Raw genomic sequence first — 26449 nt, 5'->3', positions numbered from 1 at the left:
GTTGTTTGAATTTTTCTTTACCATTCTGAATATTAACTTTGTCTTCGCATATAGCTCCTTATTGAATAGTGTTATCTTTTTAGTTACAGTAAGACTCCTACAGAGTGGAGCCGGTCAAGGCCCAGAAATGAGGTTGAAGAAGCCGCGGAAGACACTAGAGAAGTAGATGATACTGAAGAACCTGATGATACAGAAGAAAAATCAGAAATACCTAAGCAGGGTAAGATACATTTTAAATTGTAAGATGCAGTTTAAGATGAGAAATGTCATGTGTGGGACTTTCCCTAATTTACTGAGCTAATAAAAATGAATACAGTAGTCTTGCTTACCCATGATTTTGCTTTTCATGGTTTCAGTTACTCACAGTCAACTGTGGTCTCAAATATTGAGTGGAAGATTCCTGAAATACATTATTCATAAGTCTTAAATTGTGTCGTTCTGAGCAGCCTGATGAAATCTTGTACCGTCTGATCCATCCTACCAGGGATGTGAATTATCCTTTGTCCAGTGTATTTACACTGTGTATACTACCCACCCATTAGTCACTTGGTCACTCATGTATCAGATCAGTTGTGGTATCACAGTACCTTTGTTCAGGTAACTGTCATTTTACTTAATAATGGCCCCAAGGCATAACAGTTATGATGCTGGCAATTCAGATATGCTAAGGAGAAGCTGTAAAGTTCTTTTAAGTGAAAAAGTAACAGCTCTTGACTTCATAAGAAAAGAAGAAATTGTATACTAAGGTTGCTAAGATCTATGGTAAGAATGAATTTCCTATCTGAAATTATGACAAAGGAAAAAAATTAATGGTAGTTTTGCTGTCGCACCTCAGAGTGCAAAAGTTGTGGCCACAGTGTGTGGAAATGGTTTGTTAAGATGTGGGGGGGAGGCGTGAACAGGAAACACCTTCAGGCCGGTGGCAGCCTCTTGCCCCAGATGCACTGAGCCCTTAGAAGACTTCGGCAGGGATCCCCTGAAATGAGTGACCACATTCACATAACTTTATTACGGCATATTGTTATACTTGCTCCATTTTATTGTAGTTATTGTTGCTAATCTCTTACTGTGCCTTTCTATTATTTAACTTTATCATAGGTATGTATAGGTGGGTCAAAAGTAGGTTTATAGTTCATATGAAAAATAATCCCATAATTAATAAATAATCATGCAAGGGTAAACTTTCGTATACTCACAACTATAAATGTACTTCTGCTCTGCCCTGTATGTGTAGGAAAAAACGTAGTACACATAGGGTTCAGTACTATCCTCGGTTGGTTTCAGGCATTATTAGGGGTCTTGGAATGTATTCTTCATGGATAAGGGGGGACTGCTGTACTTCCTTCTTCAAGATACCTGTCTGTTGATTATAGAGGATGACTTTATCTTCCCATTTACACTTAGGACAGAACCCATTTTCCAAAAGTGCAAATTCCTCTGATGTGCCATCAGTTAAGTCAGGTAAGAAATACTTATAATTTTGTAATATTAAGAAGATTTCTTAAGTAGTCTTTAAAGTGATACATCTACTCAAATACACTTTACCCTTTAGGACCTGTTTGTTTTCTTATTTGTTTGTTTGTGGTTTTTGTTGTTTATCAGTGATGTTTATGAAACCATGGTCATTTAACAAATATTTATTAAATGCCTATTTTGTGTCAGACATTTGACTAGATGAGGGATATGGAAGTCAAGAAGACATGCATGGCCGATCCCTGTATAAAGCTTACAGTGAGGATTGACTTTTTAAACTGATGAGAACAGACACTACGCTTGATCTTAGCCAAAAGGCCGAGAAACAATCAGATTGGCTTTTTAAACTATACACGTATATATTACTGTGGTTAAGGTATTATCTTTAAAAATATGCACAGAGTATTAGAAGAGCGTGTAGTTTATTCAGTGGTGGGAGGTGGGCTGGGGTTCTAGGGAAGACCGCACGGAGTGTTGAAAGCTGACACCCGAACAGTGACAGTAAAGTGAGCCAAGGTGGGTGGAAGCAGAAGCAGAGACAAAACAGGTGCGACGACTTGTAAGAGTGGTGCTGAGTGAATGGTTTGGGGGCAGATGGGCAGGAGCCAAATCATGCAGAGTCACGTAGCCCATAATAAGGATTTTGGTCTTTATTCTAAGGTTGTTGGGAGGCTGTAGGTTTTAAGCAGGGGCATAGTGTGCCACACTGCAGAGGAGGAATGCATGTTAGGAGACTGCAGAGGCAGTCCGGGTGAGATTGAATAGTGGCCTGGACTAGGGGAGTGGTGATGGTAGAGAGAAGGGGAAGAATTGAGGAGGTAGTTTGGAAGATGATGTAGAGAGTGTAGAAGTTGGGGTATGAAGAATGACTCAGTTTCTCGGCTTCTGTACTTGAGTGAATGATGGTACTATTTACTGAGTCAGGAAACACCAGGGAAAAGCAGGCTTAGATAGGAAGATGATGAATTTCTATTGGATATTTGGATAGGAGCTCAGGAAAGTAATGTCTCTGTAGTCGAGATATGAAGTGAAAATCATTGGCATTAGTATAACAATTTAAACTGTGGCCATGGGTAAGGGAGCATTGGGGGAGTATGTAAAGCGAGGAGAAAAATGAGCTTAGGCTTAGGGAATCCCCAACATTTAAATATGAGGTAGAGGTGGACAAGAGGGGAACCATCAACAGAGAGTAAGACCAGAGAAGGAGGAGGTAAGTAAGTGTAATGCAGTATCCGAGAAGTCAAGGAAGGAGACAGTATCAAGGAGAAAGGAACACTCAGCTGTGCAGAATGCTGTTAAGAGGGAATAAAAGATGATTGAAAAGTATCCACCAGATTTGGCCACATAAAGTTTTAGTAAGTACTTAGCAAGAGCTGATTCTGTAGGGTAGTGGGGCTGGAAGCCACGTTATATTCATATGAGCAGTGAGGAAGTGGGAATAGTGTGTAAACAGCTCTTGAGAAATTTGGCTGTATATGGGGGGTGAGGGGAAATGGTGGCTGGAGAGTAGAGAGGATTTGTTTGGTTTTTGTTTTAAGTTGGGAAACTTGAATAGCCAATAACGAGGGAAAAGTCAAAGATGGTGTAGCCATTGATAGGACAAGTGTCTTGACAAAGCAGGAGGGGTGAGATGGAGAGCACGAGGAGTGGAATTACTAACCTTGCTAAAATAAGACGCATTTTTCTGTGCTCACAGGAGAAAAGAATAGATCTGTATGTATTGGGTTGGAGTGTTTTATAGTGGCAAGTTGCAGTGGTGCCTCTCCAATGGCTTTTATTTTGTCTTGGGAATTGGAAGGAGGTCATGTGTAGTTAATAGTTTTAAAGTTACAAAGTATATTTCTTTTTATATAATACAGATTAAAACGCTCATTGTATTATTACAGAAGTCAGAAGTTCTCTCTGTTTTACCACTATTAAGTGAGGGTTTCTTTCTCATGAAAGGTGCAGCTACCTCTGGCAGCCAAGGACGAGTAAACCCCTTCAAGGTGAAGTTTTTCCAGTGGTATTTTCTATTTAAATACATTTCCATCCAGAGAAATACAGGGTCTGACACAAATAATATCCCTGTTTTATTACATAAAAATCTTCTGTTACAAAATTATAAGCATGTATTCCTGTGACATAACAATGTTACACTCAAGCGCACCATGTGACATTTTAGGTGAAATGTTCAAATTGCTCTCCATCTCATGTGAGACATTCACGTACTGTACCAACCACCCTCAAAGGCATTACTTCTCCCAGACCCTGTATTTTCAAACCATGCTATGACCCTCCCCGGATTGGAGGCATTAAAGGCTGAAGCAGATCTTTGTGCAAACAAATACAGAAGCAGCACAGGTTCACGGGTTGTATTTTCTCCTTATTTCTAAGTACCTGTTGTTCTTGGGGATGTGGTATTTGGGGAATATGTGTATCAGTCTTAATTTGGGTTGTACCAAATTTAGTCCGTTTCAAAAATGAGACTACAATACAAACTTAACTGAAATATTAAGAAAAAATAAATTACTGGGATTCTTTTTCTTCTTTAAACAAGATGTTAACACAAGTTTGTTCTTTAGGTATCGGCCAGTTCCAAAGAGCCAGCCATTTCAGTGAGTTCAGGACGTTCTGCTAACATTTTAGACAGTATGAACAAATCATACAAGAAATCTCCTGCACTTAATCGAGCTACAAATAATGAAAAGTCTCCAGTAATAAAGCCTCTAGTTCCAAAGCCAAAGTCTAAGCAGGTACTGCTTACTGCATCTGCAGCAGACACATGCTCTGTTTGCCTTACTGTAGTTCATGTCCCTGTTCCAGATGTGGGACAGGAGGCCCCAGATGTCATCATCGATTGTCTGCTGAGGGCAGAGATTCTCCCTTCTGGATCTGCCTCAGAATCATCTCCCCCCCACCCCGCCCCCAAAATATATGCCCAGACCCTGGGGACTTGAGCATCTATCTTTTTTTGTTGTTGTTGTTTCTAATTTTCCAGATGGTTCTGATGCGTATTTCTTTTTAATGATGACTGTGGAGTACCTGGCTGTAATCTTCCCTTGTCCCGTGTTCTGATTTTGCTTCCCAGGTTTCATCCCATGCCTGTCATGAGTAAAATAGATCTACTCTCCATCTTTCCATTTCTTATAACTCTGTTTATTTAGAAAACATTGAATTTGAAGTATGGTTTCGGGGGTTTGTGTGTGTGCACACACTTATTTTCTGAGAATTTAAGGGCTTAACATGTTGGCATAAGAATTCTAAATATTTTTCCACATTTTTTCAAAACTTGATTGTAACATATAAATTCATACTTGATTTTGTTGCAGTACTCTTTATGTTTGTTTTTACAGGCATCTGCAGCATCCTATTTCCAGAAAAGAACTTCCGAAGCTGATAAGACTGAGGAAGTGAAAGAAGAAAGCCCTGGAAATTCATTACCTGAAACTCCAGCCACATGTCCTCAAAACACTGAAAACCAAAGGTCAGTGCATAGGGAAATGTAGTATTCTCAAGACACAGCCTCCCAATGAAAGACATGCAGCAGCAGCAGAAACACTTATGCAGCCCTGTGATTTGTTATTCTAAATCACTCATTGACACTGGCAGTGGGCATTTTGAATAATTACAATTTTAAGGAAGTCACAAATATTGATTTATACCTATTTATGTTACTTATTAAAATATGCTTTTTAAAAATATTTTATTTATTATTTTAGAGAAGGTAAGGGAGGGAGAAAGAGGGAGAGAAATATCAGTGTGGGGTTGCCTCTCAAGCATCCCCTACCAGGGAACTGGCCCACAACCCAGGCATGTGACCTGACTGGGAATTGAACTGGCAGTCCTTTGATTCACAGGCTGGCATTCAATCCACTGAGCCACACCAGCTAGAGTGAAAGTGTGCTTTGATAACTTGGATGTTTTAAATTATAGATACATTTTATTAGGACACTATATTTTATAATTAGTTTTTTTAATAATAATATAGTTATACGGCAAAAACATAGTCAAAAGAGATGTGAAGAGGAGATGAAGAGTAAATCTCTTATTTACCCAGTTCCTCTATCCACAAATAGTCACTGCAACCAGTTTCTTATATAGCCTTCCACAATTAATCTATGAATGTACAAACACTTCTATTAATCTTTTGTTTTTTGTGTGTGTGTTTTACAGAAATGGTAGCTTACACATTGTTCTGTGCCTTGATTTTTTTCACTTAGCTTTTTCAGGTCATTTCAGATTTCTACACAAAGAGTTTCTTTCATCTTTTGATACTAATTGAATGGATATACCATAATTTACTTAGTTCTCTACTGGTAGAGAAAGGTCTTTTTTTTTTTTTTTTTTTAAGATTTTATTTATTTATTTTTAGAGAGGGAAGGGAGGGAGAAAGAGAGAGAGAAACATCAATGTGCGGTTGCTGGGGGTCACGGCCTGCAACCCAGGCATGTACCCTGACTGGCAATGGAACCTGCGACACTTTGGTTCACAGCCCGCGCTGAATCCACTGAGCTATGCCAGCCAGGGCTGAGAAAGGTCTTTTGCTAGTACAAATAGTACTGCAATGGATAACTATATGAATGTCATTTCTATGTAGACGTATAGCTGTGGATTCCCACTTACATGGTTCAAGTTAATGTGGCCTTGTAATTCTGATAGATATTGCCAGATTATTCTGCATTGTACACTGTTTGTCCATTCCTGTTTTTCCACCATTGCAATATGTGACCATATTTCTTGATCTGTCGTGCTACATTTATTTAAAATGCATCAGTTAAATTGAAAAGGTCATTTTATTCTTATTACATTAACTAGTTTAATTTGAGAGAGTAGCTATGTTTTTTTTGTTCTGTTTTGCTCTGAATTCAATTTAGGTATTAAACAGTGAAAATTTTAAGAAGATTCAGTGTTTTATACTATGAACAGGGTATACAGAAAAAATATACTCAGTAAATATTAAATGTCTGCATTACACCCTCACTTGTGACCTAAAGACAGTTGTGTCAGAAGTGAAATCTAATAAAATCGACCAGTGTGTTGTGTCCACGTTTTACATGATGATGATACAAGAAAGGACCCACATCCCAGGTCAGCTGCGAGAGCCAGGGTAAGAGGATGGCTAGAGAGCTTGACAGAAATCCTGCAGGTTTCTGGTTTGGGAAATGGAGAAAGAGCCTACCAATGCTACATGGAAAAATTTTACTATTCCAGTGGGGATTGGAGACCCTGAGCCTGTCGACATTAAAACGAGAGTTGTAAGTGCAGAGTTGGAGTTTGCCGCACTTAGAAAATACAAGTACCCTGGCTGGCGTAGCTCAGTGGATTGAGCGCGGGCTGGGAACCAAAGTGTCCCAGGTTCGATTCCCAGCCAGGGTACATTCCTGGGTTGCAGGCCATAACCCCCAGCAACCACACATTGATGTCTATCTGTCTGTCTCTCTCCCTCTCCCTCTCTCTCTCCCCCCCCTCCCTCCCTTCCCTCTCTAAAAATAAATAAATAAAATCTTAAAAAAAAAAAAGAAAATACAAGTGTGAGTAATGCCTTTGAACTGACCTTACAAAGAATTTTTCAGTTCATTATTCCTGTAGTCTCCAGGCAGTTTTAAGTAATGTATAATATGATCATGAACAAGCATAATCAATTGTTTCTCTCTTCACACAACTATGCAAAGAGTAATGGTTAATTACTAACCTGGAAAGTCATAAAGCACTTTAAACAGTATTTCAGGTATAACATTTTTCTCATGATTGTGCTCTTTTAGGCCAAAGACTGGGTTCCAGATGTGGCTGGAAGAAAACAGAAGTAGTATTTTGTCTGACAATCCTGACTTCTCAGATGAAGCAGACATAATAAAAGAAGGAATGCTTCGATTTAGAGTATTGTCTGCTGAAGAAAGGAAGGTAAGGATAATTGTGTTGAGGTTGAGATCTTGGTGAATTCACAAGTTTTTAAAATTCTTATGGAAAATACCTTTTCTGTTTTTGAAAATAGAATACATTTCGATAAACTTTGTGTGGAGAGGAAATTAAGTAACTAAAATGTCAGCATGGAACATACGGATATATAGTAGCTATTAGTGCAGCTGGTTAATTTGGGGCAGGTATATTGTTTACATCTGTATTAGTTCCTGTATATTTTAAGTTAGGGGACTGCCCCAAGAAAAAGTCCATTATTTATAAATTAAAAGCAAATAAAATGAATAAATAAAAATGAAGTTAATTCACGTTTTTAGACTGGTACTTTAGGGTCTTGTAAGCAGAATTTTTAAAAATGCTATTTACTTACACTGAATACTGCTTTTGGGGGGAAGAGCTGGTATTCAGTTCCAGCCTTTCACATGGAAATGAGAACAGGTGGCTGTACCTCTTGCTCTTCATGTAAATTTCTGCCACGTGAAGGAGGACTAGGAACAGCTTTCTGTTGCAGTGGGAAGGAATGCGTGTAGTGTATCACTTAAATCCTGGGACTTCACTTTCCCAGGGATTGCAGTGTGCAGCACGGGCAACTAATGACAGATTCTTACCATGATAAACTGGGTTTTGTGAGGAAAGGTATTATAAAATGAGGAAGAAACTGGTTTAACCACCTCTAGTTTCATTTAGAATCTCAGCAGTAGCTTTGTGTTCTTCATTTTTAATAGGTATTTATAAAAGCGTAAAAATTCTAAAGAATTAGGTAAAATGGCCTCTGAATGAATCAGACTTCATGTAGCTAAAGGAAGCGAGTTGGCAAAAGTTGTGATTGTTTCTGAGTATTTAGAATTGTAATCAATATTTTTAAGATAAATCTTAAAACATTTATTTACATCCAGTCTGTTCATGTGAGAAATTCTACAGTTCAAATTCTCTTTTTCTATAGTAAATAAATGGGGAAGAATATGAAATAGGGGGAGTAGGAACTATTATAAATTAAAAGAGTTTTAAGAGACAGATGAAATGAGTGAAGCTATTAGGTTCTTGATTAGTGAATAGAGGCCAGTCCCAAAAGAATGTGTACTGTACGCAACATCCCTGAAATGACAGAGCCGGAGGGACGAAGAACAGACTGCCTGTTGCCAAGAGTCTATGGGGCCTTGGTGAGGAGTGGGGGCAACGTGATGGCTCCTTGTGGGGACAGGACTGTTCTGGATTGTGACGGTGGTGGTCAACACTGAAGCTGCAGTAGAGCTGAACACACATACACACACACACACACACACACACTCAAAGGGATTTGTGGTGTTAGCATCCTTGTTGTGATATAATATAGCACTACAGTTTTGCAAGATTCTTAGCATTAGGGGGACCTGGGTAAAGGGTATATAGGATCTTTCTGTATTATTTTCTACAACTGCATGTGAATCTACAATCTCAAACTGAAAAGTTTTACTTTAAAAAGCACTTTGCACTGAATATGGTTATATACAAGCAGAGTTTAGATTGAAATATTATAGAGGTAGAATGTAAATTTTTTTAATGTACTCTGCAATTAAGTAATAAGAAATTTCTTAATGAGAATCCTTTATGATTAGCTTAATTCAAGTGCTAATTATACTACTTTATATACAGGAATGTTACCGGAAAATTTTTTTTTAAATAATTTTCTTCCTATTTCCTTGTTATTGAGTAAAATTTTTTTCTCCCCCACTATTTTGACAAAGGCATGGGCCACCAAGGCCAAAGGAGGGACTGCAAGTGATGGAGCTGAAGCAAAGAAGCGGAAACACGCGGACAATGAAAATCAAGAAACTGAACACCAGGAAGAAAAAGCAAAGGAGAATCTGAATTTGCCTAAAAAACAGAAACCTTTAGATCTTTCTACAAATCAGAAACTGTCAGCTTTTGCATTTAAGCAGGAATAGAGTAAGGAAGTAGCCTTAGGACCCTAATGGCTTTTTTTTTTTTTTTTTTTTTACTGTCTTTGATGAATCTGGACTTTTAAAAAAATCTTTAGAAAACACTATATATTTTTAAAAAGAGTTTAAAGACAGTTGTTTGTCTTTGTAAGGTAATGTAGTAATTATACTGGCGTAGTAGCTCTAGGAATATATAAAAACGATCATTTCTGCAGATTCCATGAGAAGCCAGTTTGATTTTGTTTTTTACCTTCAAAACCGTTAAAAGCCAAGGTACTTCTGCCTCCGAGCATTGAAGTGCCTTGTAGGGAATTCTTCTGTTGGGTTATGTCATGTGCTGGAGGGAACCACAGTAGTTCTCTTCCCAGGTGTGTCCCACACACCGCTCTCTGTCCATACGGACCCAGGGGCTATGTTTTGTAATATGGGCCCTAAACATGTACATAATTTTGTAGATGAGACTTTTGCTTTTGTTTGTTCTGGAAATTTCTTCATAGATGGCTTTTAATTCTCTGCATAGCTTAGTTTTTAAAAAATAAATAAAACTTTCACATTTCTGTATATAGCTCGATACATTGTATTTCCATGGGATAGAAATATTTCTAAAAATATATTTTATATTTATTACCGTAATTTCCTCCACCACCCTGTGTACATTATTACACACACAGAAGAGAAGAACTGAAGACAGTGTTTGGTAGTATGCAGCCCAGGGCATAAAAAATGTGCTCCTGGTAAGGTACTCTGGTTACCAGCATTAGCAGTACTTTTCTGGCCAGCCTTTGAAGAGAGAAAGAATTAGGAAAAAGGTTTACTTTTTTTTTTTTTAATTTTGAGAAGCAAGATTTAATTTTTTTTTAATTTTGAGGAACAAGACTTATTCCATACTTTTTTGATTACTATTCTAAATTGAGCTTAGTACAAATGCAGCCACTTAGTGAGGGCAAGGTATGGGGGTGGGGGTGGGTAGATAGTTGTAAAATAAAATGAAGTTGGAAGGTTGGAAGGAAAACTTGGAAATCAAGTTTATAGATTGGAAGGAAAAAAATGTTAAAAGTTTAGATGTATAGGAGCCAAAGGATATTCCTTATCACAACGATTAAGGCTATAAAGGAATACATTTCTGATTTTTTAATTAGTGTTTAGTATTGAGAGACATTATAGCATAGTGGTTAAGAGCACAGATTTCCATACCAGACTGCCCAGGTTTGAAAACCCACTGCAGTACCTACCAGCTGAATAACCTTGGGTAATTTCTGCCTTTAACTCATCTGTAAGATGGGTATAAATAATAGTATCTATTGCATAGAGTTGTTGTGAGAATTAAATGAGACAAACGCACTGAGTTCCTAGCACATAGTGATGTTTAGTATAAATGTCAGCTATTATAGCACTACTGGGTATTTTACCTTGATTTGTCATTCAGTTTGATCATGAGCACGAATTCGATTTCAAGATCCTGAAGTAAAGGTTTATTTATAGTACTTTGAAAAGCGTGTTTATGGATACATATTTTGTTTTTATTTCCTCAGCTTCCTTATTGTACATAGTGTATAATACTTAAGGATCTAATCCTTGAGTATTCTGTTTCATATCCATAGGAACCTGATAACATCAAAGATTTGCAAATGATTTTTTTAATCCCCTTTTATTCGGCTGAAGGGAGGTTTTTCTATTGACTTGGTTTCACTTACAAATCAGAACATTGAAACCAAGAAACATTATCCTTATTCCTTTGCTGTATAAGATTAAACCTCTTTTTTAAAAAGTGTTTTAGAGAATTGAGGCTTAATGGTAGGAACATGAAAATGGAAATAATTTATTAATCACCATCATGATATCAATAATATTGCCTATTCTGAACTTACTAGGCACTATAGAAAGTTACTATGCTTAATTTTATTCTCTAATAGCAAAAACTTCTTAAAGAGGAGGTTATTTTACAGTTTTAAATTCATCAAAAAGTCATTACCTAATTATTCCAGAGAGTGGGTGAGGGAGAGCTGGATTGTGCCTGCCAGCTCTGGGGACCGTGGGAACCTGCAGCCTCTCTCAGCCTGTGGGAGCCACAGACCCTTCCACACAGGAAGCATCTTGACTGGTTGTCTGGTGGGCTTTTTTTGTTTCCCAGCTGCTTTATTATAGAAAAGTACAATTTCCCCCCAGGTTTTTATTCTGAATAGTTTTAAACCTACGGAAGATTTCAGATAGTACAGTGAACACAGTTATACCCTTTATCTAGATTGACTTCCTTAAGTGCCCTCCCCAGGTAGGATCAGTCAAGAATCCTGCATTGCACTTCATTATTAGAAGTACGTACTTTTTAAAACAGGAGTGCATGAGGGGGAACATCATCGCCAATCCCAATACCCAGTGATAACCACAGGGTATTGGGTTAACATTTGAGTGTATGTCCTTAGGCTTTTTTCTGTGCAATTTTTTCATAGTTGTGCAATCCAAATTCATACTCCATAGTGTACCCTGTGGGTTTAGGTTTTTAGACTTGCCCTCCAGCCTTTGCAATTGTGTGAGTCAATTCCTTGCAGTAAGTCTCTTACTATGTATCTCTTACTGGTTGTGTTCTTTGATTGAACACTGACTAATTCAAGACTATTTTAAATATAATTTCATGACAAATAAATTGGAAAATTCTAATGAAGTGAACAAGTACCTACAAAAGCAGAGCTTATTAGCCCTGGCTGGTGTGGCTCAGTGGATCGAGTGCCGGTCTGCAAACCAAAGGGTCGCCAGTTTGATTTCCAGTCTAGGGCACATGCCTGGGTTGCAGGCCAGGTCCCCAGTTGGGGGAGCACAAGATAGAAGTAACCACATATTGATGTTTCTCCCTCTTTCCCTCTCTTCCCCTCTCTAAAAATAAATCTTTTGTAAAAAGCAAAGCTTAGTAAAAGTTACTCAAAACATCAAAAAGACTAAAATGCTTCAGAATAAATTTAACAAATAAATGCAAAACTTACACTTTGAATTACTAAGCATGTTGAAAGACAAGAAGACCTAAATAAATATGAGGATATGTTTATGAATCAGAAACTTCTTAAGATGGAGACACTCCCCAGATTGACCAACAGATTCAATGCAGTTTTTGTCAAAATACCAGGTGGCTTCTTTGCCGAAAATGACAGGCTGGTCCTAAAATTCAAGGGACCCTGAATGGCCAAAACAGTTTTTTCAAAGAACAAGTTGGAGGATTTACACTTCCCATTTCACATTTAAAAGTCAACGGACTTTTGACAGGGTGTTCAGGACATTTCAATAGAGAAAGGATAGTCTTTTCCATAAACAGTTCTGGGACAACTGGATTCATGCAAAAGAATGAACTTGGACCCTATCTCATACCATATTAGTAAATCCCAAGTGGGTCAAGACCTAAATGTAAGAGCTAATATTTTATAAGAAAACATAGGTGCAAATCTTCAACCTTGGATTAAGTAGTGGTTTCTTAGCTATAACACTAAAAGCACAGGCAACGGAAGAAAAAATAAATGAAGCCAACATCAAAATTAAATACTTTGTGCTTCAAAGAACACCATCAACAAAGAAAAAAAGCAAGCCACAGAACATGGACAAAGAATTTGAATAGGTATTTCTCCAAAGGATATACAAGGTCTGGCACAAATAACACCCCCTCCCCTTTTTTATTACAACATCATAAGCATGTGATTCTGTAACAACAATATCACACTCAAGCACACCATATGACATTTTAGGAGAAATGTTCAAATTAACACTACGAAGTATTACATCCATATTACCCTACCAACCACATTCAAGCAGGCCTTCTGCCAAACCCTGTGCAAATGGCCAAAAGCACATAAAAAGATACTCAGTATCTTTAGTCCTCAGGAAAATGCAAATCAAAACCACAAAGTTAGGGCACATGCCTGGGTTGCAGGCCACGTCCCCAGTGGGGCCATGTGAGAGGCAACCACACATTGATGTTTCTCTCCCTCCCTTCCCCTCTCTAAAAATTAATTTAAAAAATCTTTAGCCCTGGCTGGTGTAGCTCAGTGGCTTGAGCGCGGGCTGCAAACCAAAGCATTGCAGGTTCGATTCCTAGCCAGGGCACATGCCTGGGTTGCAGGCTGTGGCCCCCAGCAACCGCACACTGATTATTCTCTCTTCCTCCCTCCCTTCCCTCTCTAAAAATAAATTTAAAATTTAAAAAAAAAAAAAAACCCACAAAATTAATCACTTCCCATCCACTAGAATGGCTATAATGAACAACATGGACAATAACAAGTGTTCATAAAGAGGTGGAGAAATCAGAACCATCAGACATTGCTGGTAGGATCCACTGATGTGGCAGTTCCTGAAAGAAAGTTGACCAATATTTCCACAACTGTGTATAAACCCAAGAATAATGAAAACCTAGGTCCACACAAAAGTCTACATTACTATTTAGAGCACCATTATTTGTAATAGTCAAAAAATAAAAACCCAGATGTCTAAGGGATGAATAGATAAAAGGGGATGTATTCATACAATGGAATATTATTTGGCAATAAAGTGTACTGATACATGTTACAACATGGGTAAACCATGAAAACATGCTAGTTGAAAGAAGCCAATCATGAAAGATTGTATATTTTGTGATTCCATCAGTATGACATGTCCAGAATAGACACTCCATAGACAGAAGTAGATTGGTACGACTGCCTGGGAATAGGGGTTAGGGGGAAAGGGTGAATGACCAACAGTGGGTGCGGGGTTTCTTTCTGAAGCCATGAAATGGCCTGGAATTAGATAGTGGTAGTGTTTGCACAGCTCTGAATTTGTACTAAATACCGAATCACACACTAAATGGGTGAATGTATGATATGTGAATTATATCTCTATAAAGTCATTATACCTTAAAGAAATAGAAGATCTAATTTAAAAATGACTCTGTATTTAAAATTCCTCTCAAAAAGAAAACACCAAGCTAGATGCATTTGGAGTCGAATAAAATCCCAGTTTTGTACACAGTTTGGGGATAGCAGTTGTCCTAGTCTTCGTATGAAAACCTGACAGGGTTAGTTCAAGAGGGAAAGTTACAAACCTGTCTCACTGATGGACATAGATGAAAACTCTTAAGTAAAAATTTTAGCAGGCCAGACCCAACATGCTGTAAAAAAGATGCTGTTTAGTTACCCCATTTGCTCAATCCTGAGAATACGATGTGGCTTTAATAGTAGAAGTTCAGTTAATGCTGATTCCAGGACAAGATTAGAGTGCTCTTGCATAAAAGCAGGTATCTTGTTCAAAGGGATTTGTGCCATTTTGCTTTTTTCTGTCACTTTATGGCATTAACTTTGTATGTCACTGAAACATCACCCAAGGGCTCATAAACACTTAAGTATTTTTATGAAGAGGACAAGATAAACAAATTTAAACTACTGTAAAACTTGTTAAAAGGGAGTAGAACTATTGTTTTATTCCTTGTGATTTTATTTCATTTAATAGATCTATGTCTTCTGTTCTCTCCTGGTTTGGTTTTCTGTTGAAATTGATGTGTCTTTATTGTAATCATGGTTACTTGATCTCACCAAGAAACCCAGGTTTTCGAGGGCAGGAACCATGCTGGGGCGGGGGGTGATTGCTGGAGCCGCAACAAGCTTTGGAGCTTAGTAGGCTTAGGACTTACATCCCGCCTCTACCCCTGGAGCTATGGCTCTGGAAACCACGTCACCTCTCTCGACTTTCTGTTACCTGTGGTCCTTGTAATAAAGATGACAGTAATTTGCTGTTCGTACTTTCTTCTCAGAGAATCTCATGGGCCACATCCCCAGAAGGAGAGCCACTTGTCTCTTGCCATCACTTCCCCAGGTCACAGCTGCACTAGAAGTGCACAACTGACCCCAATATTCAGGGGTCCCATCTCTCTCCCAGAGATGTGGACTTGGACAGCAGAAGCAGAATTAGTGAACCTGAGGAACTGTGCTGCACAGGCTTGTAAAGGTGAGGGCCATGGCCTTGGCAGGGCTTGAAAGCTAAAGCTGTGGGAAGCCAAGAAACGAGTGAGCAGAGGAAACCCACCTAGTGAAAGTGGTGGGGAGGGGGTTGAAAACATAAAAGTTGTCATATCAACAGTTCAGCTGCTTTCATGGCTCTGATAACAAAAACTCTAGAGAAAGAAGGATGAAGAGCTGGCACTTGAATTCTTTTCCTTCTTTCTTTTTTTAATTTTACTTATTTTCAGAGAGGGGGAAGGGAGAAAGAGAGGTAAAGAAATATCAGTGTGTGGTTGCCTCTCACATGCCCCCCACTGGGGACCTGGCCTACGACCCAGGCATGTGCCCTGACTGGGAATCGAACCGGTGACCTTTTGGTTCATAGGCTGGCACTCAATCCACTGAGACACACCAGCCAGGGCAACACTCAAATTCTTAAATAGTGTGGAGCAGATTAATGGCAAATAAAGTGTTATGCCCAGGGTTGGAACCTGGCCCCCACAGTGCTCTGCTCTGAAGACAGCTGGGTGGGAGGTGATCGAGATGGCTTTGCCAAAGAGGGAGGAGTGGCAGTGTGGTTTGGTGAGATAGAGGCTTCATGACATCATTAGACCCTCACACTGAATGTTATAGCAGCCGATTAAAAATAGCTGAGTATGTCAACTGTAATTTTTAAAAAATAGCAGCTGTGTATATTTAGCATATATAAAGGACTCACTCAGCATGAAAAAATTAAAACATAATCCAATTAGAAAATGAGCAAAACAGACATTTTACTAAGAGGATATACAGATGGCAAATTAACACATGAAAAGATGTTCAGTATCACTGGCCATTAAAGAAATGCAAATTAAACTACAGTGAGATATCGCTGTATACCTATCACAACAGCTAAAATGAAAAATAGTGATAACACCAAGTGCAGGTAAGGATGCAGAGAAACCAGATCACTCTTAACATGGCTGGGGACGAACAATGGTACAGTCCCTCTAGAAAACAGTTGGACAGTTTTTTTTCGAAACTCAAATGGACTTAAAATATGAATGGCAGTTGCCCTCTTAGCACTTATCCCAGATACATGAAAACTTCACACAGGCCTTTATACATGACTGTTCGTGGCAGCTTTATTCTTAATAGCCTCCAATTGGAAACTACCCAGAAAGACTAGGTCTCATTTGCGCCGTGGTGTATTACTACTACTCAGCAATATAAAGGAACAAACTCAATACATGCAACAATTTGAATTAACCTCATGGAAGTTACGCTGAGTGGAAAAAGCTAATCTCCAAAGGAGGTTTTGATTTAATTCCACTACATTATTCCATTTATATAACATTCATGAAATAACACAGAGATGGGGACCAGGTGAGTGGTTGCTAGAGTTAAAGATGGGGAGGGGACCGATAAGATTCTAATGGTGAGCAGAGCAAGTCTTGTGGTGATGGCTCAGTTCAACATCCTGATTATGGTGGTGGTTTCGTAAGGCTTTACAAGTGATGACATTGTATAGAGTATTACCACCCCCCAACCCGCCCCACAAGTCTGTCTGTACTGGTAAAATCTGAATAAGTTGTATGGCTTGTTCCAAGGTCAATTTCTTGGTTTTGGTGTTCTACTATAGTTGTGTGAGATATTAACACTGGGAAAAGTTGGGAGTTTAAGAGGGTGTCCTACAACTGGCAATGAAAAACTCTAAGGTGGCATTTGTAACTGATGGGAGAGAAGGTACATTTCTAACTCCCAACCAGGTTATAAGCTCTTCAAGAGCAGACCCGTTTTTTATTTGTTTTGCTTTGTCTTGTTTGTATCTTCAGAGCACAGCACAGTGCCTGTCCTAAACATGATAATCAATGTTGCTCTTGTTGACACTTCGATAAAGGATTCTAAGCCCGCAACTGGGTGATCTGAAGGGCCTTTGTCAATATACCAAGAAATACTCAATACCATTTTGAAGTCATTTTATGATGAATTTCCAAAAGAATAAACCTAAATGGATAGTAAGAAAAAATGTATTAGAAATGCTAACAAGAATTTAAACATAGCAAACCTTCAATAAATACTGGTGCACACAGTAAAATGTTTAAGAATACCATCATACATTCTTTTAGCAAAACAAGACAATCCAAGTTCTTAACAAAAAAATATTGGGTGGGTCGCCTGCCAGACACTTGTTTGGTTGTAGCATCGTCCTATGCACCAAAAGGTTGAGGGTTCAATCCCCAGTCAGGGCACATACCTGGGTTACAGTTTTGATCACTGGTTGAGGCGTGTGCAGGAAGCAACCAATCGATGCTTCCCTCTCACATCAATGTTTCCCTCCCCCCTGCTTCTCTCTCAAATCAGTAAGTGTATCCTTGGGTGAGGATGTATATACTGGGTGATGCTGTGCCTCCTGTTCAATGACTGACAGGATAAAAAATACCACTTTTTTTGTCCTTAGGCATACATAGATCACTTATTGATTCTTGAGTGTAAGAAAATTCATCTACAGTATCATCTGAAAAGTCATAATCAGGTTTCATTTATATGATCAATTCCACCATTATTATTAGAGTTTAGAGTGTTGGTGTCTCTTTGCATTTATCTTCTGATTCATCTAATATTTCTGAAACATTATCCTCTCAATTCCCTTTCCTTTGCCACTATGGATGGACAATGGAAATTCTGAATTCTTATTCTATGAAACATAAAGCAAACTATAAAAATATTTCCTCAAGTCTTCCTTTTTGAAAAATGGTGCAATCAGAAAACTGAAGGACAACTTTTTTTTACCATTGCATCATCCTTTTAGGTGATTCCATTATTCTTCTAATTATGCTATATTTTATTGATTATGCTATTATAGTTGTCCCATTTTTTCTCCCCTTTATTCCCCTTGTCCTGCACCCCCCTCCCACCAGCATTCCCCCGCTTTAATTCATGTCCATGGGCCATACATATAAGTTCTTCGGCTTCTCCATTTCCTATACTATTCTTAACCTCCCCCTGTCTGTTTTGTACCTACCAATTACACTTATTCCTAGTATCCTTCCCCCATTCTTTTCCCTCCCCCTCCCCACAGATAACCCTCCATTTGATCTGCATTTCTGTGAGTCTGTTCCTGTTCTAGTTGTTTGCTTAGCTTTTGTTTTCGCTATTTTTTAGGTTCAGTTGTTGATAGTTGTGAGGTTGTTGTCATTTTACTGTTCATATTTTTGATTATCTTCTTTTTCTTAGATAAGTCCCTTTAACATTTCATATAATACGGGCTGGGTGGAGATGGACTCCTTTAAATTGATCTTATCTGGGAAGCACTTTATCTCCCTTTCCATTCTAAATAATAGCTTTGCTAGATAGAATAATCTTGGATGTAGGTCCTTGCCTTTCATGACTTGGAATACTTCTTTCCAGACCCTTCTTGCCTGCAAGGTTTCTTTTGAGCAATCAGCTAATGTCTTATGGGAATTCCTTTGTAGGTAACTGTCTCCTTTTCTCTTGCTGTGTAGAGGATACCGGCCAGCAGTATCCATCTCAGCTGTGGATGTTCGTCGAAACATGCTAAAAACATACACAGAGACAACCAGGTCCTATGGGAAAATAGGAACAGAAGGGCCACTCCTCATGTGGGGAGCGCCTCGGCCACCCTCTCTCCTGGAGGGCGCCGCTTGGCCAACCTCTCTCTGGTGGTGAGAGCGCCTCTTGGTCACCCTCCCTGGTGGGGAGAGCGCGCTGTTCCCCACTCCAGAGAGGCTTTTTATTGGTTTCGTTTGAATAAGAATTCAGGTAAAAGCTCATTACTCATTGCTAGGAAGTAAGGATGAAACAGTAGATAACAAGGAAGTCTGAGGGCCTATTTTGAGTCAGGGTCAAAGAGCTGTAAAACTTTGAGGAACAAACTTACTTCTTCCTTGGACCCTTATCATTCAACTGAGAGCATTCTAAACAAAGCAGGTTTCACAGGATCTTACATATTCTTTCTTAGGCCTGATTGCCCGGGGAACCCGCCCTTTTCAGCACAGAGCTGCACCACCCTGTCATTGTTTCAGGCTTAGGTGGAGTAAGGGAAGTAAGGCAGCCAGGGGATAAGGAGATTTTCTTCCAGAGGATGAGGACTCAGGCTATATCAGAGCCGAGGAGCGAGGGCCCATCACCCCCTTTTGCTGTAGCCCCCAAAATCCTTTCTTGGGGGCCTCCCACATGATCGTGCCTGTCTTAGATCGTTCCCCCCTTGGAGAATCTTACCTGTCATTGGCTAACCGACCAAGCTTTGGGGTTCAGTTATGAATGAAGCAGCAGAAGCCGCGCTCCTGCCAGGGAGATAAGCTTTTGTCTCCTTGCTGGCTTATGGTCCAAGGCCACTCCCTCAGCCTTAGCCTAGGCGGGGGTTGCAGCTTCTGATACCAGGCAGGGCAGTTCCCAACATTGCTGCTTTTAAGATTCTCTCCTTATTTTTAATCTTGAGTAACTTAGTTATGATGTGTCTTGGTGTTTTTCTTCTTGTATCCAATTCCTTTGGCACTCTGTGAGCATCTGCCCATCTCTGCCCCTCCTACTTGTCTGGATGAATGTTTCTTTAACTCCTTGGTTGTTGGAGTTCCATGCAGTTTGATTTTCTGGCAGTTCTGGTTGTTTTTGTTTTTAAATTGGTTGTTATCCTCCTTTTGGTTGTGCAAGGAAGTGAAACATTTCTACCTATGCCTCTGTCTTGGCTGGAACTCTGATTCCATTATTTTTTTTAAAGAATTGATTTATTTATTTTTAGAGAGAGGGGAGGTAGGGAGAAAGAGAGGGAGAGAAACATGGAGAGAACATTGATTAGTTGCCTCTCGCTTGCCCCTAACTGGGGACCTGGCCCTCAACCCAGGTATGTGCCCTGACAAGGAATTGAACTGGCGACTTTTCAGTTCACAGGCCAACGCTCAATCCAGTGAGTCACACCGACCAGGGCTGATTCCATTATTTTTATTTTTTCATTATTTAATTCCTTTTTTAATGTAGCTGGGAAAAATGGAAGAATATGATAAAATAATTCCTTAAATGCTGAAATGGCAGAGTATGAATTAGAAAAAATAAGAATGGTAAGCTCCCATATTTCTTAGGTTTATAAAAGTGCCAATGGACCCATGTATTCCTTACCAAGACAGAATGAATGTTATCCTATTTTTTGATTAATTTTTCTCTATGTTCTTTGGGAGACCTCTACGAAAAAAATGAAAGTCATGAAATCATGCTTTTTACAAATAGTTAGAATGATTCCAAAAAGAAAATAAATGAATGTCAAGTCCAGTGGAGCCCAATGGTGTCCCACCAGCTGATGAATCATTGCTAATGTTTTTGGATAACAGGTTACAGAGCAGATGCTGTTGGTTGCCCCCTAACAGCCATCCCTGTCTTTTTATTTTGTTTAGTGGAACTTTCATTTTGTTGTGTAACAGCAACATGGTGATTGAGGTAAGCCACTCTTCTCTGCCAGCCACTGATCTATGGGTGGCTGTGTGCTAGCCAATGAGATACAGGAGAAATTTCTGGGGTGAGGTGGGTGAGGGTGTGGGGTTCCTAGAAAGAGTTTTTTCACTGACAGAAGTGGGAGGAGGAGGTGGTTTTGACCTCGCTTTCCCTGCTGTGTTTAACACTTTATGCTTAGAGCCACAGCAGCTGTCAGCTCCTGAGAGTGGAGACAGGCAGCATGCTAAGAAGCACTAAGGAGAAAGTTGAAGAGCTTGGGTCCTCGATGACATTTCTGAGTTCCGATCGGACCTGCAATACCACCACCGGGCTTCCACTTAGCCCAAAGTGTTCCACTTAGCCTCGTGTAAGCCAGTGGTTCTCAAGCTTGGTTGCCGAGGAGAATCATTCTCAATGTCTACTCCACACCCAGTCCGACGAAATCAGACCTCACGAGGCAGAAGCCAGGTTTCCCAGGGGATTCCAATGTGCGGGCAATTTTGAGAACCGCCACATTTAGTTGGGTATTCAGTTTCTGGCTGAAAAAATACCCCCAAACTTTTCTGTTTCTATGTAGTAGATTCTGATTGAAAAGACTTATTTTCAGCCAGATAAAACTCATCTCCAAAATGGTGAAAAGATCAGAACCAGTTTGTTTTCTCATCAGCTTTGGTTCATCCATCTGTGAAACATTCATAACATTGCAGTTAATTTCCACCAATACTTGGATGACTGGCTGAGACAAATGTACAGTAACAGTTGTGATGCTAAAACTAAAAATACACCCAGAACAGCAAAGAGACAGGGTTTTGTGCATCTCTGCTAAGCTGTTCCATTCCCTTTGTCTTTATTCTGTGGGGGTTCAGAAAGAACCACCTCAGGGTGCACCTCAGTGACATGCAGATTATTTTGACCTACAGGCAACTGAGACACTGCAGGCTCAAGAGAAACTTAACTATCTAGAGGAATGTGGATTTGAGGCCTTGCTCATGATAGGGTGTTATCAGAGATCATCTATGTGGCAGTGCAAACTAGTAATTACTGAACACCTGTTTTCCCTGCAATGACCTTCTGAAACCTCAAGGTGCCTTACCTCACACCTAGCTCAGAATGTCACATGTACCTCCTTTTCCCTTTCCGCCTTTGAACCTGTCTTGTATGTGGGGCCTCTGACTTTCTCTCATGTGTATGGGTTCCCATACATATTTATTAAATTTGGTTATCTCCTCTTGCTAATCTGTTTCATGGTTTTTTTTATTGGACCAACCAAAAGAACTTTTAGGGTAAACAAAAGTTTCTTCCTCCCTCACAACTGTAATTTCTAATTTGCTTGTTTAATGCTGTTTTGTTTCTGGCAGAATGGCGGCTGTCTGTCTTACAGGCAGCAGCATCTCCGAGTCTTCCAGGTGTAAAGTAATCAACCCCAGGGCGTGAGGAGACTCCCGCACGAAGAGTTCTATCATCAAGATCAGAAACATCTGTTGTAGGCTCCCAGTCCGTGCTCTTGTTGAGAGGAGAGCTGTAAAACACAAACTAACTGAACAAAAACGGGGCACGGCAAAAATCTGTATCGCTCGAGTGTTCTAAGGCTTGTGTCTGAAACTGTCAGATGGCTTGCTGAATTACCGACCACACAATTTCTTTTCCTTTGCCTCTGGAGTTTCCATTAGATGATGGAAAAGAAATGAAAAGAAGAAGTAAATAAATTCACAACATCGATAGTGAAGTGAAAGGGGTGAGGGACATCCATGCATGAGAGAATTCAATACATTTAGGAAGACAAAAGAAAAAAAAAGATACCCAATGAAGTAAGTCAGGGAAACTATAGTCTAGACCAGTTATTTTCTGAATTGGCCTACGAGTCACCAAGAAATCTCATTAAACTGCAGAGTATGATTCAGTAAGTTCAGGGTAGGCATGAGTTCCTGCGTCGCTCTAACAAGCTCCCAGGTGATGCCACTGGAGCCGTTCTGGTCTGGACACACACTGAGCAAGTAGCAGGGAGAATGCATGAGCAGGGGCTGTGGCCCAGGAGAGGTACCATCTGCCTTGTGCAACCTGACAGAGGCTTTATGGCAGGGGTGAGTCGTGAGTCTGGAGCCAAGGAGATTAAGTGCACGTTGGTTTCAAGTGCTGAAAATTCATTACCACTGGTAAAAGGAAGAGAGCTGGTACCATGGCACCACACCCATTCATTGCTGCCGAATTCCAGTCCAGAGTTACTCAATCTCGTAATTTTTCAGTAGATGAGACAGAAATGGAGAATTTATGCGAAATCTCCTGAATCTGTTTCATTCTGGGCAACCAGTTAAAATGGAAGGCTGCTCTAAAGAAAGGGAGCAAACGTTCTAGGGAGAATCAGAGTGGGAGATTCTGGCACTTCAAGGGCTCCTGCACACTGACAAAGCCCAAGAAGGGAGGGCTAAGCCAGAGACAAAATGTGGATGCCAGGACAATGATCAGGCAGCCGCAAGAAGTTGGAAAAACATGCAGATTTGATTGAGGGATTTGGTGGAGACAAAAGGTAGAGTCCCCATTTCTATTTGGCACAGGGAACATTGTCCACTAAGTGACAAGCGGTCATGGTCCTGGCCCCGTGGAGCACATCTAGCACGCTGCTTGCTCTGCAATAGCCATGGTCACATTGTCACAGAAACGTAATTCCTATTAGTTGTCTGTCTTGTAGAATGAACTCAGACAAATTGTGGACATTAGAATGGAGATTATAGAACAGAATGAAAATGTTGTAAGTTGACACTGTGACGGAACGGCCTTTAGATGAGGGGAAGAGGGTATTAGAGTGCTAATAGTCTTTGCTTACAAAGTGGGGCTCAGTTCCCTTTCTACAGTGGCTGGAACAAAAGCTGAGACTTAAATACGTTGATGGAAGATACAGAGGGGACCAGTGGGAGAGCTAAGAATAGTGGTGTCACTATGGCAGAGAGGGAGTAAACGGGCTAAATTCTTGCCTTTCATAGTAGAAAGTGAAAACTCCATGTCCAAAGGTGATTAGTAAGAAACAGCAGCAGAAGCTGATGATTTAGAGATGTGTAGGGTTGAGAAGGACCTGAAACAAAAAGGACTGTTTAAAAAAAGATGTTGCCTCTCAGGAGCACAGCTGAGGGGGCGCTGTGGCTTTCCATTATAGGGTCATCTTTTCTGCTTGATTTTTTGACTATTCGTGTGTATCACTTTGATTAATTATAAATGTGTATGCATGTGCGTGTTTAAAGCATATGCTGAGCTGCAAATTATAGGAAATAGTACCATAGAGAACACCCTAGATCACACGAAGGAAGTGGTTGTAAAGAAAACATGTTGAACTCGTCATACACAGCATGGAGTGGTGTAAAGTAGTGAGAGAGAATGCAAAGCAAGCGTGGGAAAATGTTAGCACTTACAGGATCTCATAGAAGGGTATACGGGAATCCTTTGTGCTATTTTTTGCAAATTTTCTTTAAATCTGTAATTATTTAAAAAAAAAACACTGGAAAATCTAGTAGCTTTGTTTTTTGTTTTTTGTTTTTTTTTTTCACTGTGGCTTGAACCTGAGTCTTGGCCTCTTGTTTTCCTCCCTGAACAACTTGAGTTCCAGCACCTGCTCCAGCTTCTCCATGAACTATTGGGTCCTGAGATCCAGGCAGTTGCCCAGGCACTGGGCCTGTCTGGTCAGCAGCAAGGCCAGAGTCTATGCAGGTGCCAGGGACTCAGGCTCCCAGATCTCTGCACCCCACTCCACCAGAGTGCAAGGCAACTGGGGGGCCGGAGGCCTGGCGTGGGGATGGCTGGGGTCTGGCGGGGATAGGTGGCACCCAAAGCAAGAAGGAGACTATGTGATGCCTGAATGACCACCTGGCCTCCTTCCTGGAGAGGGTGAGAAGCCTGGAGGCTGATAATTGGAGACTGGAGCACAAAATCCAGGAACACCTGGAGAAGAAGGGACCCCAGGTCAGAGACTAGGGGCATTATCTCAAGATCATTGAGGACCTGAGGGCCAGATCTTTGCAAGTTCTGTGGACAATGCCCACATTGTTTTCCAGATTGACAATGCTCATCTTGCTTCTGATGACTTCAGGTCAAGTGTGAGATGCAGCTGGCCATGTGCCAGTCTGTGAAGAGTGACATCAATGGGCTCCAAAAGGTCATTGGTGACACCAGTATCACTCCGCTACAGAAGGAGACAGAGATTGAGGTTCTCAAGGAGGAGTTGTTCTTCATGAAGAAGAACGATGAGAAGGAGGTAAATGGCCTAAAAAACCAGACTGCCAACTCTGGGTTGACTGTGGGGTTGGATGTCCCCAAATCTCAGGACCTCAACAAGATCATGGTGGACATCCGGGCCCAGTATGATGAGCTGGTTTGGAAAAACCAAGAGGAGTTGGACAAGTTGAGGAGAGCACCACAGTGCTCACCTTGCACACTGCTGAGACAGGGGCTGCTGAGATGACACTCACAGAGCTAAGACGTACAGTCCAGTCCTTGGGGGTTGACCTGGACCTGATGAGAAAGCTAAAGGCCAGCTTGGGGAACAGCCTGAGGGAGGTGGACACATGTGCTATGCCACACAAACGGAACAGCTCACTGGGATTCTGCAGCTGCACCTGGAGTCAGAGCTGGCCCAGACCTGGACCAAGGGGCAGCACTAGGACCAGGAGTTTGAGGCCCTGCCGGACATCAAAGTCAAGTTGGAGACTGAGATCGCCACCTACCGCTGCATGATAATAAAAAGAACAGGGAGGACCTTGATCTTGGTGATGCCCTGGACAACAGCAACTCCATGCAATGCATCCACAAGACCACTACCCACCCGACTGTGGATAGCAAAGTGGTGCCTGGGGTTAACGACACTGAAGTTCGGAGGTGTTAAGGCAGCAGAGGTGTGACACCCTTTGGGGGCAGGAGGCCAATTTAAAAAAAATTTTTTTAGAGGTCATTGAACATTAAAAAAAAAAGGAAAATCTAGTAATTTTTCTTCCCTTTCCCCATACAAGGCCTTTCATCATCTTTGAAAAATAGCTTAGAGTTGTTACAATTCAACCCAGTAAATCTGAAGATTTATTGGTGTTGGTTAAGCAATTCATGATCGGGCAGCATCCCATCTAGCCACTGGAAGGGAGCTCTGATGAGCTGTACGAAATGGAAAGCTTTCGTAGGTAGAAAGAGGGTGGGACAAAGAAATTAAAACAGTGGATTATTTCAGGCAAGGACACCTTCCCCTAGGGGAAGGTAGAGGGTCTTATCAGGCAGATTACCTCACTAGAGTTGATCAGGAAATCCCAGCCTGATTGATTACATTTCTGGGAAAGGTCGAAACTGCAGTTAGAATCAGGTGTTAAATGTAGGTTTGGATCATGGGCTTTCAGCGAGAGTGATACCATTTTGGGCCCGTGCATTTCTGTTTAAGATAGTAAATTATGTGGATGAAAAAGGGGTTCTCTGTTAAATTATAAATTCCTAACTAGGCAGATCATGGGCAGGCACAGCCCAGAACAATACCTTCTTTAGTAAAACATTTTAAAACTATCCATTTGCATTGTTCTTGTGCATCTGGTTGGACACACCTTTGAAATGCCAGAAGTATCCTTTTCTCTAGAACCGCCCAGGAAGCACATAATCTTGTTAACCTTCCTGCACCTGGCTTTCTCCTGCCTTCCTGTAACCTTCCTTCCTCTCCCTCCTTAATTCCAAATGTATAAAAGAAACTGCAAAAACAAAAATAAAATAAATATTTAGAATAAAAGAAACTGCAAAACGGTCATTCTCTGGAGTATTTGAGATCTTGCTTCT

At 40.4% G+C, this 26449-nt stretch overlaps 1 protein-coding gene and 2 pseudogenes across 2 annotated transcripts in view; 2 read left to right on the top strand and 1 right to left on the bottom strand.

Moving 5' to 3' along the window:
• WDHD1 (WD repeat and HMG-box DNA binding protein 1) overlaps positions 1 to 9858 on the top strand; it is a 62299-nt gene extending 52441 nt beyond the window's left edge. For both annotated transcript variants that reach the window (XM_028507336.2, XM_036010233.1), the window contains 7 exons: positions 84 to 220; positions 1405 to 1461; positions 3418 to 3461; positions 4038 to 4208; positions 4809 to 4939; positions 7218 to 7356; positions 9096 to 9858. In XM_028507336.2, the coding sequence (XP_028363137.1) occupies positions 84 to 220; positions 1405 to 1461; positions 3418 to 3461; positions 4038 to 4208; positions 4809 to 4939; positions 7218 to 7356; positions 9096 to 9296 (880 nt within the window). In that variant the 3' untranslated portion in view covers positions 9297 to 9858. The remainder of the gene's footprint in view (positions 1 to 83; positions 221 to 1404; positions 1462 to 3417; positions 3462 to 4037; positions 4209 to 4808; positions 4940 to 7217; positions 7357 to 9095) is intronic.
• LOC114493497 lies at positions 1603 to 1803 on the bottom strand (annotated as a pseudogene).
• A 12163-nt stretch (positions 9859 to 22021) lies between the features above and the next one.
• Positions 22022 to 25571, top strand: LOC114492170 (annotated as a pseudogene).
• Positions 25572 to 26449: the final 878 nt, after the last annotated feature.

The sequence above is a fragment of the Phyllostomus discolor genome, chromosome 1, assembly GCF_004126475.2.
Source record: "Phyllostomus discolor isolate MPI-MPIP mPhyDis1 chromosome 1, mPhyDis1.pri.v3, whole genome shotgun sequence".
Classification (NCBI taxonomy): domain Eukaryota; kingdom Metazoa; phylum Chordata; class Mammalia; order Chiroptera; family Phyllostomidae; genus Phyllostomus; species Phyllostomus discolor.
Note: the sequence above shows the minus strand (reverse complement) of the source record. Positions and strands in the feature narration are given on the sequence as shown.